This window comes from Thermobia domestica, chromosome 5 (assembly GCF_964235325.1).
Source record: "Thermobia domestica chromosome 5, izTheDome1.hap1.1, whole genome shotgun sequence".
Taxonomy (NCBI): Eukaryota; Metazoa; Arthropoda; class Insecta; order Zygentoma; family Lepismatidae; genus Thermobia; species Thermobia domestica.
In genome coordinates, this window is record NC_137458.1 from 26,253,231 (window position 1) to 26,270,756 (window position 17,526).

The 17,526-nt window shown below is 36.9% G+C and overlaps 1 protein-coding gene across 1 annotated transcript in view; it reads left to right on the forward strand.

Moving 5' to 3' along the window:
- The first annotated feature begins 1,202 nt into the window (after positions 1-1,202).
- LOC145684999 (heat shock factor 2-binding protein-like) overlaps positions 1,203-17,526 on the forward strand; it is a 179,724-nt gene continuing 163,400 nt past the window's right edge. Inside the window, exons 1-2 of the mRNA XM_081757340.1 lie at positions 1,203-1,372; positions 3,984-4,048. Of these exons, the coding sequence (XP_081613466.1) occupies positions 1,203-1,372; positions 3,984-4,048 (235 nt within the window). The remainder of the gene's footprint in view (positions 1,373-3,983; positions 4,049-17,526) is intronic.

The window sequence follows — 17,526 nt, forward strand, 5'->3', positions numbered from 1 at the left end:
ATAATTTTCTGTATCTTTCGTGCTACCTTATGTTCTTTCTGTCGGTAGCGTTTGTATATTGCGTTACTTTTTCCTCTTCAACCTTATATTAGTCTTCTGTTCTTTTATTTATTCATTTACTTCTTCTATGAATATTATCACGTTCTCTACATTCTCGCGTTTAACTTGTCGATATATGAGGGTCATTTAACTCGAACTGGCAACACTGCTACGATTGGAGTGTCGTGTGGGCCACGAGTCAGTTCAACGCTGCTGCGGTCGGTGTGTTTGGCGAGTAGACATTGTTAAAGTGATGGTTCTATGAAATACCGCCCTAACACAATGTTCACGTGTGCAGAACAGCATGTGTTTATCAAATTTCAGGTGGCACGAGGGCGAAATGCTAGGACGATTCACAGAGGATTAGTAGAGGCTTGTGGTGAACCTGCTCTACCGTACCTGCCAGTGGCGAGATGGGTTGCAGCATTTCAGGCGGGACGACAGTCAACAGACAAAATGCACGGTGGGGTTCATATGCGAACGGCTAAGGGGGAAATTCATTTTGCAAGACGGACACTGCTTGACGGTGATCGGCGCTGGACTTGTAGTGAATTAGCACAGGAGTTGAACATTTCTTCCGGATCAGTGTTCCGCAAGTTAACACAAGATTTTAGCATGCGGAAAATTGCAAGCAGATGGGCACCCCATGCTCTGACCGACGTTCAAAAGTGGCACAGGTGGGAATGTGCGCGCCTACACCTTCAACGTTACAATGAAGAAGGTGATGACTTCTTGCACCGCATTATTGCAAGTGACGAAACGTGAGGAAGATCCTACGACTGGAATTGAAACATCAGTCGATGAATGGCGCCACCCAGAATCTCCACGACAAAGAAAAGCTTAGGCAAGAGCCAGCAAACGTAAAGGTGATTATGATAATGTCATACGACCACAAAGGCATTATCCTATCACATCAAGTTCCACCGGGCGTTACCGTCAATGCTGCATACTATGTTTCATACCTCAGTCACCATTTGCAATCAGCATGGTAGCGCAAACGTCCACACCTCCTGGAGTTTTGTCCAATTCTTCTACACGACAATGCCAGATGCCATACAGCCAATCCAGTACAGATTCTGTTATGACGATGGGGCTGGGAGATACTGGAGCACCCGCCATAATCCCCAGATATGAGCCCCTGCGATTTTAATCTTTTCCCAAAAATGAAAGACCCTCTCATGGACAAACGTTTCACAAACATTTCCAGCATTGTCCGTGAATTAGGGCGCACTGCCAACACCCTCTCACAAAGTGGGGCTTTAGCATGTATTCAACAGTTACCAGACATCTGGCTAAGGGTTCAACAGGCTGGCGGAGACGACATCGAAGGACTGTAAGCTTCTTGAGGTGAGTGATTCATTACATTGCATTTCACAACTATGTTGCCACTTCGAGTTAAATGACCCTCGTATTATGAGATTGGGTAAACCAGCGTGGCTAGACTTGGAAAAAGTCTAGATTTGATTTTCTAAAATTTCTTCTCAAAAGAATTTTACTTTTCAGTTTGTAAACTGATATACGATTTTTAACGTTAATTTGCGAAATTTAATGTTTTCTTATGTTTACAATAAACATACAAGAAATGCTGGTGCGACAATATTGTAATTTTACACCATTTCATGACAAATTGATTTTGTTTTAAGTTTAACTTTCCACGGTTATCTCTTCGTGCTAAATCATCAGATGATTAATGAAAATGAATAATTGTGAAATTAAAATTTCTGTGCTCTCCCACCAGATATCGATCCTGTACCCATTTCATGTCAGTGATTTACAAAACTAGTATGTTATATCTTTTACACTGCCTTTTTTCTGTTAAACCACTCACTGTAACAAGTACAAAAACAGTCATCATGTGAATTCATACTTGCCATTAACATCCAAAAACATGCAGTACATAGTGACTCGTTCATACAAAGTATTACATATATTAAAGACAGGATTGAGTAATTACATACAATAAAAAGTTTTCTACGTGACACATAAAACACGCATAAAAGTGCGTAAAGTATGTAAAGACGCAAAAAATTGAAACAAATTTACAAATTAAAGCGAAAGATTTCTTGTGCTGGTTACTGTTTGGTTTGGCACAAAGAAAAAGGTTTTAAAAGATTCCTTCCAAACTTGCTTGAGCTCTAGCTGGATTTTGGATTTTACAAACTGTCATATTGTTTTCGTAAAGAAACCTTGCATGTATAAATAACAAATAACTATTACGATATAATTCCATATTGTTTTACGTTTTAATTCTCTGTGTCGACAAACGTTTTAAGCCCGAGAAGTATAGTGACGTGTGGTACGACTGTACAATCCAATTACAATGCTGGCTTTTGATACCCATGTGCCTTCGTGGTCGCCGCGTCTGATAACTTTCTGCACTCACAAAAATCCACTCTACTTCACACTTGCTGTCAGTAGCTACGTCGGTTTCAATTCTCAATGTTTTGTCCACTCCGCAGTCTGCAACGAGGGTAAAATAATAAGAAATATTAGCTACACGCAACGCAACACATGTTCCTTTTCATACTCTCCTCTATTAATACTATATCTATATAAAGTCTGAAAAGTCGCTTCGCTTCATTTGATGGAACTAACAACTTTGAAGAAATTGTATTTTGTGTTCTGCTTTTGAATTATTTTATTTTTTTCTTAAGGAAGAAAAATAGTTCTTTACGTTTCCGTAAAAGATTGTTTTCTATGTGACGTAAATAACTAGTAAATTATGTTAATTTATGTGGAAAACGTATCGAGTAAATTGTCTTGCTAACCCAGATTAAAGTAATAAATAAATTGTTCTGGCAATAGTGGGAACATAGCTTTTGTTTTTGTTTGGCGCGCATAAAAACATACTTGTTGACGAAATGTAAGTAATTTATTATTTATTTAAACAGAATTTATTATTATTTGATGTATACAGCTGAAATATTTAGTTAGGGAATCTAGTTACAAGATATTCACATATTAATATTTTACTATAAAACGTATATACTGTATGTATATTGTTCTACAATTTTAAGTAGATATTTCACCACACTGAGTATTTTTTTTTTTAATTCAGCCATGAATTTTCATACAGTGGTGTAGACTAATAGTAATTTCGCTATAATACTAACGCGATACAGAGAATTACCAGAGGAAATTGTCAGTGGTTTTTGAGGTATTTTGTGTTTTCGAAGAATTCACGTTTTTCCGTATATGACGTCACAGGAAGTTTCATATTACTGACTTACAAGCAATATTTCGAAATCAATAACCAGTTTTTGTTTCTTAAGTTTAATAAATGCTATTACGCTAGAAAACAAAACTTATTCTTGTCTTTCACTTGATTTAAAAGAGGTTGATATCCTTTTGAACACCGTCATTAGAACATCGTTTATGGAAGAACATTTTATTCTGGATTAATGTTACGTGCATTGTGGTACTTCAACAATCTCTTCACTTGAACACAATAATTATTTTATGTACCACATAAATTGCTATTTTTTTCTCGTATGCCTGTTTTCTTTTTCTTTTCTTCTTTTTTTAACCCTTGGAGTACCAAGATGGGGTTAATTTGACCCCAGCGAGACATCTTATATTTTTTATTGCATTAAAAAAATATATGCTGAAATGGTCTTCTATTAATGCTTCTATAAGAGTCTCTTGAATAATTTTGTACACTTAAACAAGTATCGTAGAGTCTAATTTGTCTTTTTATTTACAGAAATGGAAAATGGGGTCAAAATGACGCCATCTTGGTCAATCATGGAATAAAAGACTTTTCAGTCATATTCCGAGAGGAGGAAAGAAAATAATTTTTCTTATTCTGCCAAATGTAGATGGCGCTTAGGGCATGGCATTTTCGTGCAAGCGAGTTTTGGCGCCAACCTCATTTTGTTAGTTTCTCTTATGTGGGACATTTTCCTCTTTACAATAAATGTTCATTGCTTGTATTGTAACACTAGAATATCATTTGATCTCTTCGCTGGTCTTAGAGTCATAGAAAGCTATGGGGTCAAATTGACCCCTGGTAAGTTACTCCAACTGTTAATTGCTTCACATTGTATGTCAGAGTTCGTGGCTAGATGGTTGGCATTTCTACCTATGATGAGAGAGAGGTTTGTTTGGTTCCGGCGAAAGATTATATCTTTAGGATTCCATGCAGCATTGTTCGTAGGTTTCCTTAAGAAAGTTTCCCTCGACTAACACAAAATTGTCCCTATTCTTATCAGTTTTTCCCTAGTTTGTTGAGTCCAATTCCTATGACAGAAGTTGTGTGATACGATTAATTTAGCTGTATTAAATGTTTATTTTATTCATTTGCTGTTTGCTTCTATTTTTTTTACTTTTTCCTCCATTTTTTTCACAAAAAATACACACAACTACACTCAACCAATAATAGTGCAAATTATACTACTTTGAAGACATAAATGTTATTGAATGGGTTTATTTCTGAAGTAGAAGGATTTATATTGGTCAATTAGTCAGAGCGAGAATTTCTCTGGAGTTTCACGTTTTATCGAAAAAATTCCTTTTTTCGCTTTTTGCAAAATTTACCTATGAAATTTCCCTAGATCAGGGAAATTTCTGTCATGCAGCAACAACATTTCAATTTTGATCGGGATTTCTCCACTTATATAAAAGTTGAATTTTTTTATTAGTATGGTACTACACAATTGATTAAAAAGTATACATTGACGTTTCTGATCGCATATAAAGTTATAGGCCAGGGCTGACAGATGTAATTTTTTCCCGTAAGTTTTGAGTTTTTCTGATATGTTTTTCCTGTAAAATTTCTTCCTTTTTTTATAAATATAAGAAATTATAGTTCTGGATAGTTTCAAAAAGATTTTTATAAGTTACTGCGTTTTCTTCTTCTTCTTCCTCTTTTAAATTAGAGGAACTAATTTCTCACACTGTGTTAACAACGTAACCCAACAATATATCTAACTTAGTGTCCAGGGAGAAAATAGAACAGGTTGTCGCGTTCTTATCTCCTATGTAAACGGCGTCCCAACCTTAGGTTTAAGAATAATTTGGTTTCAGCGTCTTAGCAATTGTCTGTCAACACCGTTTCGATCATATCGGAGTTTCTATCTCTCGTGATATACTGGGTCAGGAACAAAAGGTACTCTAAACTGAAAAGGGCAGAACATCAAGTTATTGTGAATTTCGACATATCCTTCCAGTGTTCGAAGTGGGAAAAACCAGAGGCGGTATGTTTTATTACGATTTTGACTTGATATACAGGCTACTCAAATGTTGAAATGCAGTGAGGGTATGTTGCCTAAAAGATTGTATTTCTATTTACATAATGACTGAAAACCATTGGAGAGCTTCCCTGTAATAACGCGGGGGGATGGTGGCATGAGGGGACTTTGATCCCCTCCAACTTTCTGAAAAAAATATATCCCCTTAAGTTGTATTATAGAGAATTATATATGAAAGTACTCAAAAACCGAATGAGAATATTAATAATTTCTTGCGGGAAACTACCGGTCTCCCTCTCGACTGTGGGGTATTCGAAACACACGGAATGTTCGCTCCGACAGCAGACAACTCCTAAACATGCCCATGCTCAAAACACGGCATTTATATACTTATGCAGTAGGGCAAGAAGACACACATACATAAAAAAAAAGAAAAAATCATTATGGCACATCGAAATATAAACTAGGCGACTTCTTTGCAAACATCTCATTTTCAAAACAAAAGGTAGGAAAAAGATAAGAAAATTGTCAGTGTTGTCAACTGTTTTACATAAGAAATAAAACCTTTTATGTGCAAAGATATTCGTCAATTACAGTGTATAAAAATGGATTTATTAAAGGTATTTAGCATCTACTTCCTGGTGATGGTATGTTTTAATCATTGGAAAACCAGAGACGGTATGCCTTCATCACTGAAAAACCAGAGGCGGTATGGCATACCACCGCATACCGTCTCACTTCGACCATTGTATCCTGCAATGACTTTTTGAACGTATAAAAAAGGATATTTGGCCGTTAAGATATTCAAAGTCTTCATTAAAATACAATTAAATCGATGATTGCAGAAAGAACTGATTCCATTCTGTATAGCTTTGAGATAGTAAAGAAAAACTAAATAAATATCTTTAATGACTCTCTTTCTTCACTTATCTATAATTCAATGTTGCGTTAATTAGTAGACTTCCAAACTGTGCAATGCATAAGTACCAGAAGTCTCATAGAACGGGTATGTCTGTCTATCCATTTACAGATATCAGAGCAAAAGTGGTAAGATATATAGACACTTTTTTTTCCAGTTGATTCAGCGTTCTAAGAATAGGTTTCATCTCCTCTGTTAATCTATTCAAATCAGAAATGGTGGAAATCAACCGTTTCCAGTTTCAATGTTGATCACCATAGATCAACAATGCTAGTAAATAGCAGGAAGCATTTTTTAAATCGATTTAGCGTCTTAAGACAATATACCACCCCCACCCTTGACACTACTAAAAACGAAAGTGGTAGAAATTTCCGGTTTCAATATTCATTTACATAGGAAAAAAACGGTAACAGATATCGAGAAGCTGTTTTTCAGAATAGATTCAACGTCCAAAATTTAGGTTCCATTTTCATCCATTACACTGTACGAAAACCCGAAAAAGGTAGATATTAGGGATGGGCACGAGCAAGTTCGAACAAGTTTTCATTGAAACTCGACTTGACTCGAAACAGACATCTTTGAGCTTGACTCGAGAACTCGGCTCGAAAAATTTCCTCCAACTCGACTCGAATTTGACTCGAGTTTCGAGTCGAGTCGAGCCAAATCGAGCCAAATGCTGTGTGTAGTTTCAAGTACCTTCTTCAAGTATCCTACATAGACAATATAATTATTATCAATGATACTACTACTACTATAACATTATTATTATTATTATTATTATTATTATTATTATTATTATTATTATTATTATTATTATTATTATTATTATTATTATTATTATTATTATTATTATTATTATAACACCGTGTATAAATATGAAAGATAGGTAGTTTGTATCTGAATACTAAAAACTAGTTGACTGCTGACCTCGGTAGTCGTGAAGTCTAGGAGGCAAGGACATCGTTCATGAGGTTCTGGTTTTGAATTGACGGTACACGTATCCGGGCTCGAACCAAAAATCGTTAAAAGTTAGAGGGCACTGGCCACAAATGTTCAAAACTGCTTGGTCCGGGCTATCAACGGCTTGAGCGGCTCGGCTCACAGCTCCTTCCCTATCGAGCCGAAAAAACAGCTCACCCACCCAAACCGACATGAGACGAAACAAACCGAGCTCATGTCTTACCCCAACCGAGCCGGCTCGAGACGATAGCTCACTTGAACCGAGTCGGTGCCTCATCTCAACCAAGCCGGCTCGAGCTGTTCGCTCAGTTGAACCGAGCTAAGACAGTTAACATCTCTACACGGGTTGGGCTTCTGCTTCGGCTCAAAACTTTCACCGTGCAGGTCTCAGCCTTGGTGGTGAGAACTGCAGTATATACTTATGTTAGTGCTCACGACATTTGAGGCTGTCTCGTTATAAAAATCCATTGTCGTCTTGTTAATCGAGACGAGGCAAGATGCGAGCAGTGTCTCACCTCGTGAGCAGCACTATAAATATTCCATATTACTGCTTACATTTCTCATAGCTTTCGCTTTCCAGTCAATCAGGCCATGATCTCAAAACGAGCTAAACGAGCGAGCCATTTATCAAACTCGACCTCAAAACAGTGACTCGGCTCGGAACTCGACTTGAGAATATTACCTTTGGCTTGACTCGAAACTCGACTCGAATTCGCTTCGAGTTTCGAGTGGAGTCGAGTTTTATCGCTAGGAGATATTTAATAATTCAGATTTCAGTATTGATATCCATAGAGCCAAAATGGTAAACATTATCAAGAAGCGGTTTCCGGGGTTGAAACCAAAAAATAGTTTATTACAACCACTTCCGATTTGAATAGAGGGCTAAGGGAGGATATATATATATATATATATATATATATATATATATATATATATATATATATGAGACCCGGGTTCAATTCCCGGCGGGAGCTCATGTGGTTCGGATTCCACGTTAATCAGTAGGTCCACGTCTCATATAGCCTCGCTGCTGAACGGGACGTTAAACTCAAAATCAACTCAACTCATATATATATATATATATATATATATATATATATATATATATATATATATATATATATATATATATATACAGGGTGGGCCATTTTAATTAATCCACGGAAATATCTGAAAAATGATAAAACATAGAAGAAATGTTTGAAGTACACGTTATATATTGCTAAGGGGGAAAACCATTTCCGCCAAAAGTACCCCTCCCCACCCCCCGGAAATGGGGGTAACGGGGGGTAACTTTGAAATGTCAAATGGGAACATAGGTCGAATAATACCTCGTTCGAAAGGTCTTGGAAAACTAAGTAACGCTGTACCAAAATTTGTTTCATATGGAGCACCAGTTTCAAAATGGCCGCCATGATATAGTTCGGAAACTCCAGTAGCCGTAGTATGAAAACCATGGGAGGTAAATGAATGGAACAAAATTGAAATACGTAAATATCATAGGGCATATCGAATGATGTGACCCCTGCGATCCCAGCGGCTTCCCTGAAGGGATCTTGTGAGCTAACTTCAAAATTTCAATGTCCGACCGGACAACGGTTCGGGCGTACGCTTGACCTACCCAATGCTGTTTGGAAGGCAGACTTCAGGGATAGAGAATTAGTGCACTCAGTTGATGCGGATGGCCACAGTCAAGGGCGCCCATAAGGGGGGCAAGGGGGGCTCTCGTCCCCCTAGAGGAAATTGTGCTTCGGAATATCGAAAACTCAATAGAATTTTTAGAATAGCTACAGCAAAATTTGAAACTATATTTGAAATGTCGCTTTTTCTTGCCTCCCTTGTAAACCACAACATGGGCGCCCTTGGCCACAGTTACATTTTGATTAGCTATTAGCACTCATGTCATATTGTGAGCTTGAGGGACGAAACAGTGTGTACGTATATCCCCGAAATGCTTTCCGAATAACCAGCACGCATTGCATAAAAATTTCTGTGGCGACGGAGATTAGCAAATTCACACGTTTGTAAGTTCCAGCAACTGCATTATTCGACAACTTCTTTCGTGTAACGTTCCTTCTGTTTTCGCATCAACTCATACTTAGCCATACAGATATGCGTTACCATTCAAATAAAATTTCACCTTTTTTTTAGTCACTACAGCGTCATCCTTACAAACAAATGTTTCAACCATACCATACCTATTTGTAAGGTAGCCTTAATTTGCGAATTAAAGTAGAGTTCTCATTTGAACTTTCACTGTTACTTTCCACCCCACTCACATACAGGGCACAGGAAAAGATTATTTTGCAGGACTTGGATATCTCTCTATACATTATGGCAATTTTATTAAATACTCTAACATTTTTATCTCTGTTGTATCATTCTCGAGCCTTGGAACGCCTCCGTGGTTTTCCTATTTAATTTTCGTTATTTTCATTTATCTCTACCCGTATTCATACTATGGGCACTAGACGTTTTCTTAGACACATTCACCATGTCTTGGCGATCATTTTGAAAACGGTGTCTCATGTCGAAAATATTCTTACAGAAGCTGTTTGATATTCATTTGTCTATGTAACATGATGTTACTCGCTTCAAGTTGCTATTTGAAATTTTCAAGTTGGCCCCGGATACCTTTCAGTGGAGTCACCCCGACAACACCTCTCGATGTGCCTTACGTCAGTTACCTACTCCAGTTTTTCTTCTGTTGATTTATCTCCAATCGCTTTCATACTACGGATACTAAACCTTTTCTCTGACACTGATACTATGTTTCGGCGGCCTTTTGAGAACACTGCCATTTCACCTCAATCGTTTTCTCCTGCAAGATGTTTGATTTTGCAAGATTTATCGAAAGAGGTACCACTCGACTCATGTTACTATTTGAAATCTTGAAGTTAGCCCCCAAGATCCCTTCAGGGAGGCCACTGGGATCACAGGGACCACACCATTCGATATGCCCTATGATATTTACGTATTTCAATTTTGTTCCATTCATTTACCTCCCATGGTTTTCATACTACGGCTACTGGAGTTTCCGAACTATATCATGGCGGCCATTTTGAAACTGGTGCTCCATATGAAACAAATTTTGGTACAGCGTTACTTAGTTTTCCAAGACCTTTCGAACGAGGTATTACTCGACCCATGTTCCCATTTGACATTTCAAAGTTACCCCCCGTTACCCCCATTTCCGGGGGGTGGGAAGGGGTACTTTTGGCGGAAATGGTTTTTCCCCTTAGCAATATATAACGTTTACTTCAAACATTTCTTCTATGTTTTATCATTTTTCAGATATTTCCGTGGATTAATTAAAATGGCCCATTGAATCGATTGCAAAAAGTCGCTTGTTGATATTTTTTTACCAAATTTGGTTAACTAAAATCAGTATTAAAGCCGGAAGTAATAGTAAATTCAGTAACCACTTTCAGTTCCGATAGAGTGTTATGGGTAGTTGTAATACGTTGTCTTGAAATGCAAAATCTTCCCTCCCTTCCCACAAAGATCTTTTCTTGCTACTTGTTACCGTTTTCGTTCTATTGCGATAAATGTTGAAACTCGAAATGGTTCATTTTAAGCACTTCCGGTTTGAATAGAGGGTAACTTCAATGGAGGTTTAATATCTTTAGGTGCAGACCTAGGTCTCAGTTACCTATATAACTGAGGTTTTTAATAATTATTATTTTGTAACAGTAACTTCAATGCAAAAATTGATGAAGTTATTGATAACTATGGACAAATGGCGAATTAATCAGATTATGGATTTAAAGAATCTTATAAGGTTTATATAACTTTTTCTTTTAATTAGTCGTGTGTAAATACGCAAAGCACTCCTTTCCTACCCGTTGGTAAGTTGATATTTCATCCTAGAAGAATTCATTGCAAAATCTGACCCCAAATAAACAGATATAATAAGTTCAATAAAACTGTGTTAAAAAAGAAAATATATCGACATATTTATGAATACAATGATAAGGTTTTAGTTTAGAAACTATGCTCTTTTTCTTTTGTCTTGCAAGAACTTCTGCCAAGTGTGTGGACTTGAGTAGGAGGGTAGATCATGGCCTTCGCACGAGTGTGGAAAGACAGAATTGAATTGCATTTCGGCGGCGAGTGCATTTTATATTGACTGACAGGTTGTTTATTTAAATTTCGTTTATGATCATTTCTTTACGAAATGCACAGACGAAAGGAATACACTTCAGTCAGAAGAGAAGAGAAAGAAACATGGCGTGCAGAATTCAGAACGGAAATGTATATAATACTAAATTGCTTTGCGTGCAAACCCTGGGTTCCTTCCGGTTTTAGTACTTTTCAGATTGAATTTCAACACCATCTTTATTCTTCGTGTAGTAAGAAAATAATTTTAGTTTATTATGAAGTGAAGGTCGAGTGTTCGAACTTTTCCTCTGTGTAAAAGAGTGACTTCAATAATTTATGATAGACTACTCAGTACTCGTCTAATATGAAGAGCAAATTACAATTCTCACATGTTAGTAATTCCAAGAAAAACATTTAATTTCAAAGTAACTGAGTTTATATCGCTTGAAGGAAGTTATGCGTTCTATATTAGGTCTCTGCCAAATAGCCCCCCAAAACTTCTATTTTTATATTCCGTATAGAAGGCAAGGCCAGATTTATGTTATTGCTGCTAATTGATCATAAAGTGTCTTTTACATATTACTTTACAAAACCTCCATTATTTTGTTTTTTAACATTTTGAAATTCAACTTTATACACGAGTAATTACGGTCGTATTAGGATAAGAGACGGAAGTCTTATAGAACGGCTGTGTCCGACCGTCTGTCCATTATTATTATTATTATTATTATTATTATTATTATTATTATTATTATTATTATTATTATTATTATTATTATTATTATTATTATTATTATTATTATTAAGTTAGCAGCTAATATTTTGTATTGAAATGAAATTTCTAGTTCATCCATGGACAGCGCCCGGGGCGAGAATATACGACAACGTTCCCGTGAGGTCGACAGACCAGCCGCGAAAATTTTCAAAAATAAACCCTGCTTTTCCTTGATTTTGAGCACTTTTATTACATTTTTTCCTTATATTTTATACATTAAAAGAAAATAAATCTTAGGAAACTACGTCAGTGCTCAAATGTAGATTTATAACGATAACAAATTAATTAAAATGCTATTGTGGTAATGCTTTCTTCACAATATCACGAGATAATTTAATTTGTATTATAGTTTACTGCATTAAATGTATTAGTGATTAATTATACAAGAACACATGTATTAATGGTTAATACAAATATGAAACTTGAAGAAAAAAGTGGGATATATTTTGACTTTGGACACCACCACCACCCCAGTAAAAATTTCTGTGTGCGCGCCTGGTCTACGGACACAATGTTGTTCACCACAAACTCACATCCATTTCCTTTAGCCTAAAGGGTGTAAGCGTCGAACGGTAAACTAAAAAAAGAATCATTTACGAATCCATTTACATGGCCTGAGATCGAATCTTTGATCCCTTGCACAAGGAGTGAGAGTTCTACAACTCTTTTTTTTTTTTTACCTTTCTCCAACCGGGACACTTGTCTCCATGCTCTTCAAAATAAGATGGTTTAATATTTTTACTTAAGCCAATACAATAAGGACACGAAAACGGACATTGGACTACAGTTACGAGTAAAAACTTCCATGCTCTTCTTGTCTCAGGACCGTCAGCCTGTCTCAATCCCTCGACTACGCCACACAGGCTTATCATTGAGCCACCTTGCACAATCAAATTCGGGAAAGGTATTTATCTGTTACCGTTTTGAATTTTAAACATGCGCTTTTTTTTATGTCGGTATGGTAATTATCATCACAGTTTATGAGATTGAGTTTCTCTTTTTGTTGATCAATTTTAATCCCAAACAATAGATATAATCGAGAGGTATCAAAAATATACGCCACGTATCATCAAAATATTAAGATTACTGTGGAACGAACACCAAATGCATGTCATTAAAAAAAACAAATGAAATGAAATCTTTGCGTTTTACGTACCACAGTTATGCCGGTTATGCTAAAGGAGACGATGATGATGAGTAATGAATGAAATGGTGGAATGAAGAAAGTGGGAGGAAACGGGAGAACCCCAAGAAAACCCACGCACATGGCAAACACATGTAATGTCGAATGGTACAAGCTCACTTTCGCTCCCTTCAGCCTATATTTCAGTAGTGATATCATTTAAATAATTTAACAGACGCTTTAATGATTCGATAATAAGGTGGCTTTTATTACTATTACGTGGAATGACTGAAAAGTTCTCGGCCTACCCAATAAAGATTATCGGTAGCCCAAATGTTTATAGTTATTTTTCGACATAGTCCCTTTTAGGGCCACACACTTTTTCCACCAGTGCTGCAAGGCCATTATACCTTCCTTGTAGAAGGTTTCTTCTGCATTCAAAAAAGCTCTCCACCGTAGCCATGACGTCATCATTTGATGGAAAGTGGGTACCTGCTAGATGTTTTTTTTTAAGGTAAGGGAAAAGATAAAAGTCGTAGGGAGCCAAATCGGGGGAATAAGGCGGATGTCGAACTAACTCGAAGCCACATGAGTCGATAGCAGACATCGCAATGGTTGATGTGTGCACGGGTGCATTGTCCTGATGAAAGAGGACACGTTTTGTCAACATTCCTGGGCGTTTCAATTTGATTGCATCCCTTAAACGCTTCAGTTGCGCAGCATAATATGCTCCGTTCCACCTTTCACTGTTTCACCTTTCTTGAGGTACTCAACCAAAATAATGACTCGCGAAACTCAAAAAACAGAGACCATCACGTTTCCAGCTGATGAGATTGATTTGAACTTCTTGGCTTTTGGGGAGGAGGTGTGTTTCCACTGTTTCGATTGAACCTTGGACTCTGGCTAAAAGTGGTGAACCATGCTTCATCCATTGTCACAAAACGTTTAAGAAGTGTCACAGGACCTTTTTCAAAAAGAGTCAAGTTTTCGGTGGAAATGACGTGTCTCTGTCGTTTGTTTCCTTTTGTCAACATTCTTGGAACCCATCGACATGAAACATTGTGCATGTCCAGTACATCTCTTATTATGTATCCAACGCGTTCTTGATATATGCCCACTCTCTCAGCAATGTAGTGTTCTGTCACACGCCGGTCTGCCATGATGATATTTTCAATTGCAGTGATGTTTCCCTCGGCACAGGGCGTGACTTATCTTCCACTGCAAGGGACATCTTGAACAGAGTTGTTGCCCCGCTTGAATTCCGCCACCCACTTTTTAACAGTAGAATAGGAAGGGGCACCCTCCTCTAATATTTGCGTAATGTCATTGTGGATCTTCTGTGTACTCATGTCCTTTTTCAGCAGATACTGGATGACCGCACGTTTGCACGCTTTATCCATTTTTCAAAATCTGGTCACTTCGGCAACTTCAATCTTCAATACCTGAAACAAACAAAAAGATGTTAATGTGACATTTGGTATGCAACCTAGCAAAAATACATACTATTAGATGGTAAAAGGATATTTGGCTAGGATAGAGTCGAAGCATTTCCTGGGTAGGCCGAGAACTTTTCAGTCAATCTACGTATTTCGTTGATTGGTTTGTAGGAGTTTAACGCCCCTTTCAGGAGCGAGGCTGTATAAGCCGTGGATCTACAGCTGAATGTGAGATTTGAACCAAATGAGGTCCCATCAGGAATCGAACCCGGATCTGTACGCTTACCATATAACCACAGAGAGCTCGCTATTACTATTATTACTAAATAATTGAGTTATAATGTATAGTACTTGTAAATTATTATAATTACCTTGGCAATTAAAATAGATATTTCTTCTGACCATATAATGTTGCAGCGACGTCTGAGTGGTGACAAAACACTAGAACATCAGGGGACTCCATTTCGCATCTGTTTGTGACAGCGCAACGGAAAATTTGCGTTTCCCACAAGATACTAAATACATGTTACAGGCACGAACTGTATCAGCAACTGCGAATTGTCTCAACTGCATTTCAATTGATGGTACATTGTAGAGACATGAGATTAAAATGTAATGTCTCCCAACCGCAGCATGTGTTTTAAAGCTGAAAAATGGGGGGGAAATGTACGTACACTAGTTTCTCAGAAATAGTAGTAAGGATTTTTTTTCTCGTAAGTACCGAATCTACAGTGCGTTCGTAAAATAACTATCCACTACACACACTGCCCTTCTTGCTCCGACAAAGCAACTGCAGTGTAACCAATTGCATACAACATTGTAACCAACTGTTACATAAAACATTCCCCGCATCGCATCGGTTGGAAAATATCTCACCGTATAATCGTGTCCATTTTTTAATCGTGCAGGTGCATAGTTACTTTCCGAACGATTTGTATAATCTGTTCAATCTTACTTCTAAACGGAGATAAACAACAATATTCGTATCCTTCCGCTGTTCAAAACTATGATTGGCTAGTGAAGTGCACTTCCACCCTCGCAAGGAGCGGAGCAAATTATAACATGCATTTTATAAGAATCCTTGTGTGGAGGTCTTACAGCAGAAAGGGGCAGTAGGCAGTACACACTTACATAGCTGAGTTGGTGCCATAGAAAATAATCACTAGACATGTTTAAATGTAATTGGTCTTATGCAGAGTCGTTTTGACGTATGATTAGCATCATACTAAAGGCTTGACTACTGAAGAAGACATATGTTAGTCGAACTCTTTAGTATAGCACTAATCACGTGTGAAAACGACTTTGCATAAGGCCCAATATTTCTATTATTTAATTAAGCATTCTCGATTGCAATATTATTCGATAATCTGCATTACATTTTATGATTTATAATAATTTCATGGATTCATAACAAAACTAATAGTTAAAAAACGGTGAAATATTTTGCGAATGAGTACAAGCGTTGGTAGACCAATAACCAGGCTTGCCAACTATACGATAATTTATCGTGATATGCGATAATTTAAACTTTAATGCGATAAATGATAATGTCCTTGCGATAAGAGGTGAATATACGATAATTTTAGAACGCACATTTTTTCTGCTTTTGAATGTGCAAAACACACACACACTGAGGTTTTTAATAGTCATTCCTGCTAAAACAAATCAATAACAATGTAAGAACCGCAAATGGTAATCCTGTATCCATTCTTCAAATTCAGTTACGTTTTACGAGGGGGTGAAAATATTCTTATTTTCAGAGTACTGTTAATAAGGCTTTAAAAAAATGTGAGAACAGTGACGCAGCTTTGGAGTTCGAAACTGAAGATTACTAAAAGAGTTTATTATATATTATTGCTATTGTTGGTAGTATTATGCTCGTTCCTGCAACTATCATGTGCATAACGAATATATGATAATTTTTTGTAATATACGATAATTTTGAAGACAAAATGTATACCGTCAAACGGGGTGAATAGAAACATGGGGGTGAATAGAAACAAAACTCCCAGATTAGTTTTGGATTTATCTGGACGATAAATTAATCAAGAAAACTGAAAGTTCTTAACATAGTCTTATACGGCTAAAGTGTCCAGGGCAGAGACAAAATGTTTTACTGAGTTGGGAACACTGAGGTAGACGGCAGTAGCATTAATTTGTTACTGAAATCTTACACGGTATTTTAGCGCTCCTTAAACTTTCTTGGTAAGTATGACATTTTCATATTTGTTGCATTTGAACATATGCCTATTTTGTAGTTTGTTGTTTCATTTACTGACGTTCATAGTAAAAGTTTTCCTTTTGTAAATTATTTTTAATCAAAATTTAACTTTACTGGGTTATTGTTATGATTTTTAATTAGTGGGGTGAATAGAAACACTTCTTGGGAAATTCTTGAAATTCCTCAAGGAGTGGAAAATTCTTGAGGAGCAGAAAAAAGGACCTGATAGGAATGTATCAACCATCTCTAAGAACAAATTTCCAAGTCTTCTGAAAAAAAAAAAAAAAAAAAAAGAAAGTGTGAAACTGAAGAAGGAAAATATCAGGGCTGGATTTGAAAAGTGTGGAATTTTTCCCCTTTGTCGAGACCAAATACTGAGGATGTTGCCAAAAAAAGACAATGAACGAGAAGAAACAGAACAGCAAAAGTCATCTCAGACTGTAAACCGTTCCCTTATGGATCTTCTCAGGAGCATGAGAGAAGATGAAAAAATTAAATAAGGGAAGAAGAGAGTACGAATAGATGTTTCTGGTAAGAGTTTTGGTTTGTTTTTTGAAAATGATACATTTTCATCAAATCACAACGAAACTCAACCTACATTTGTATTGTCGGAAGAGGAGAAAGACAACACTCCAGAAGACAACATTCCAGACGATCACGAACTAGATGATGGTTTTCTAAAGCTGGTGATTTTGCTGTGGTAAAATGAGAAGCTAAAACTCGATGAGACTATTCAGCACCCAAGTGCAAAAATGGGAACATG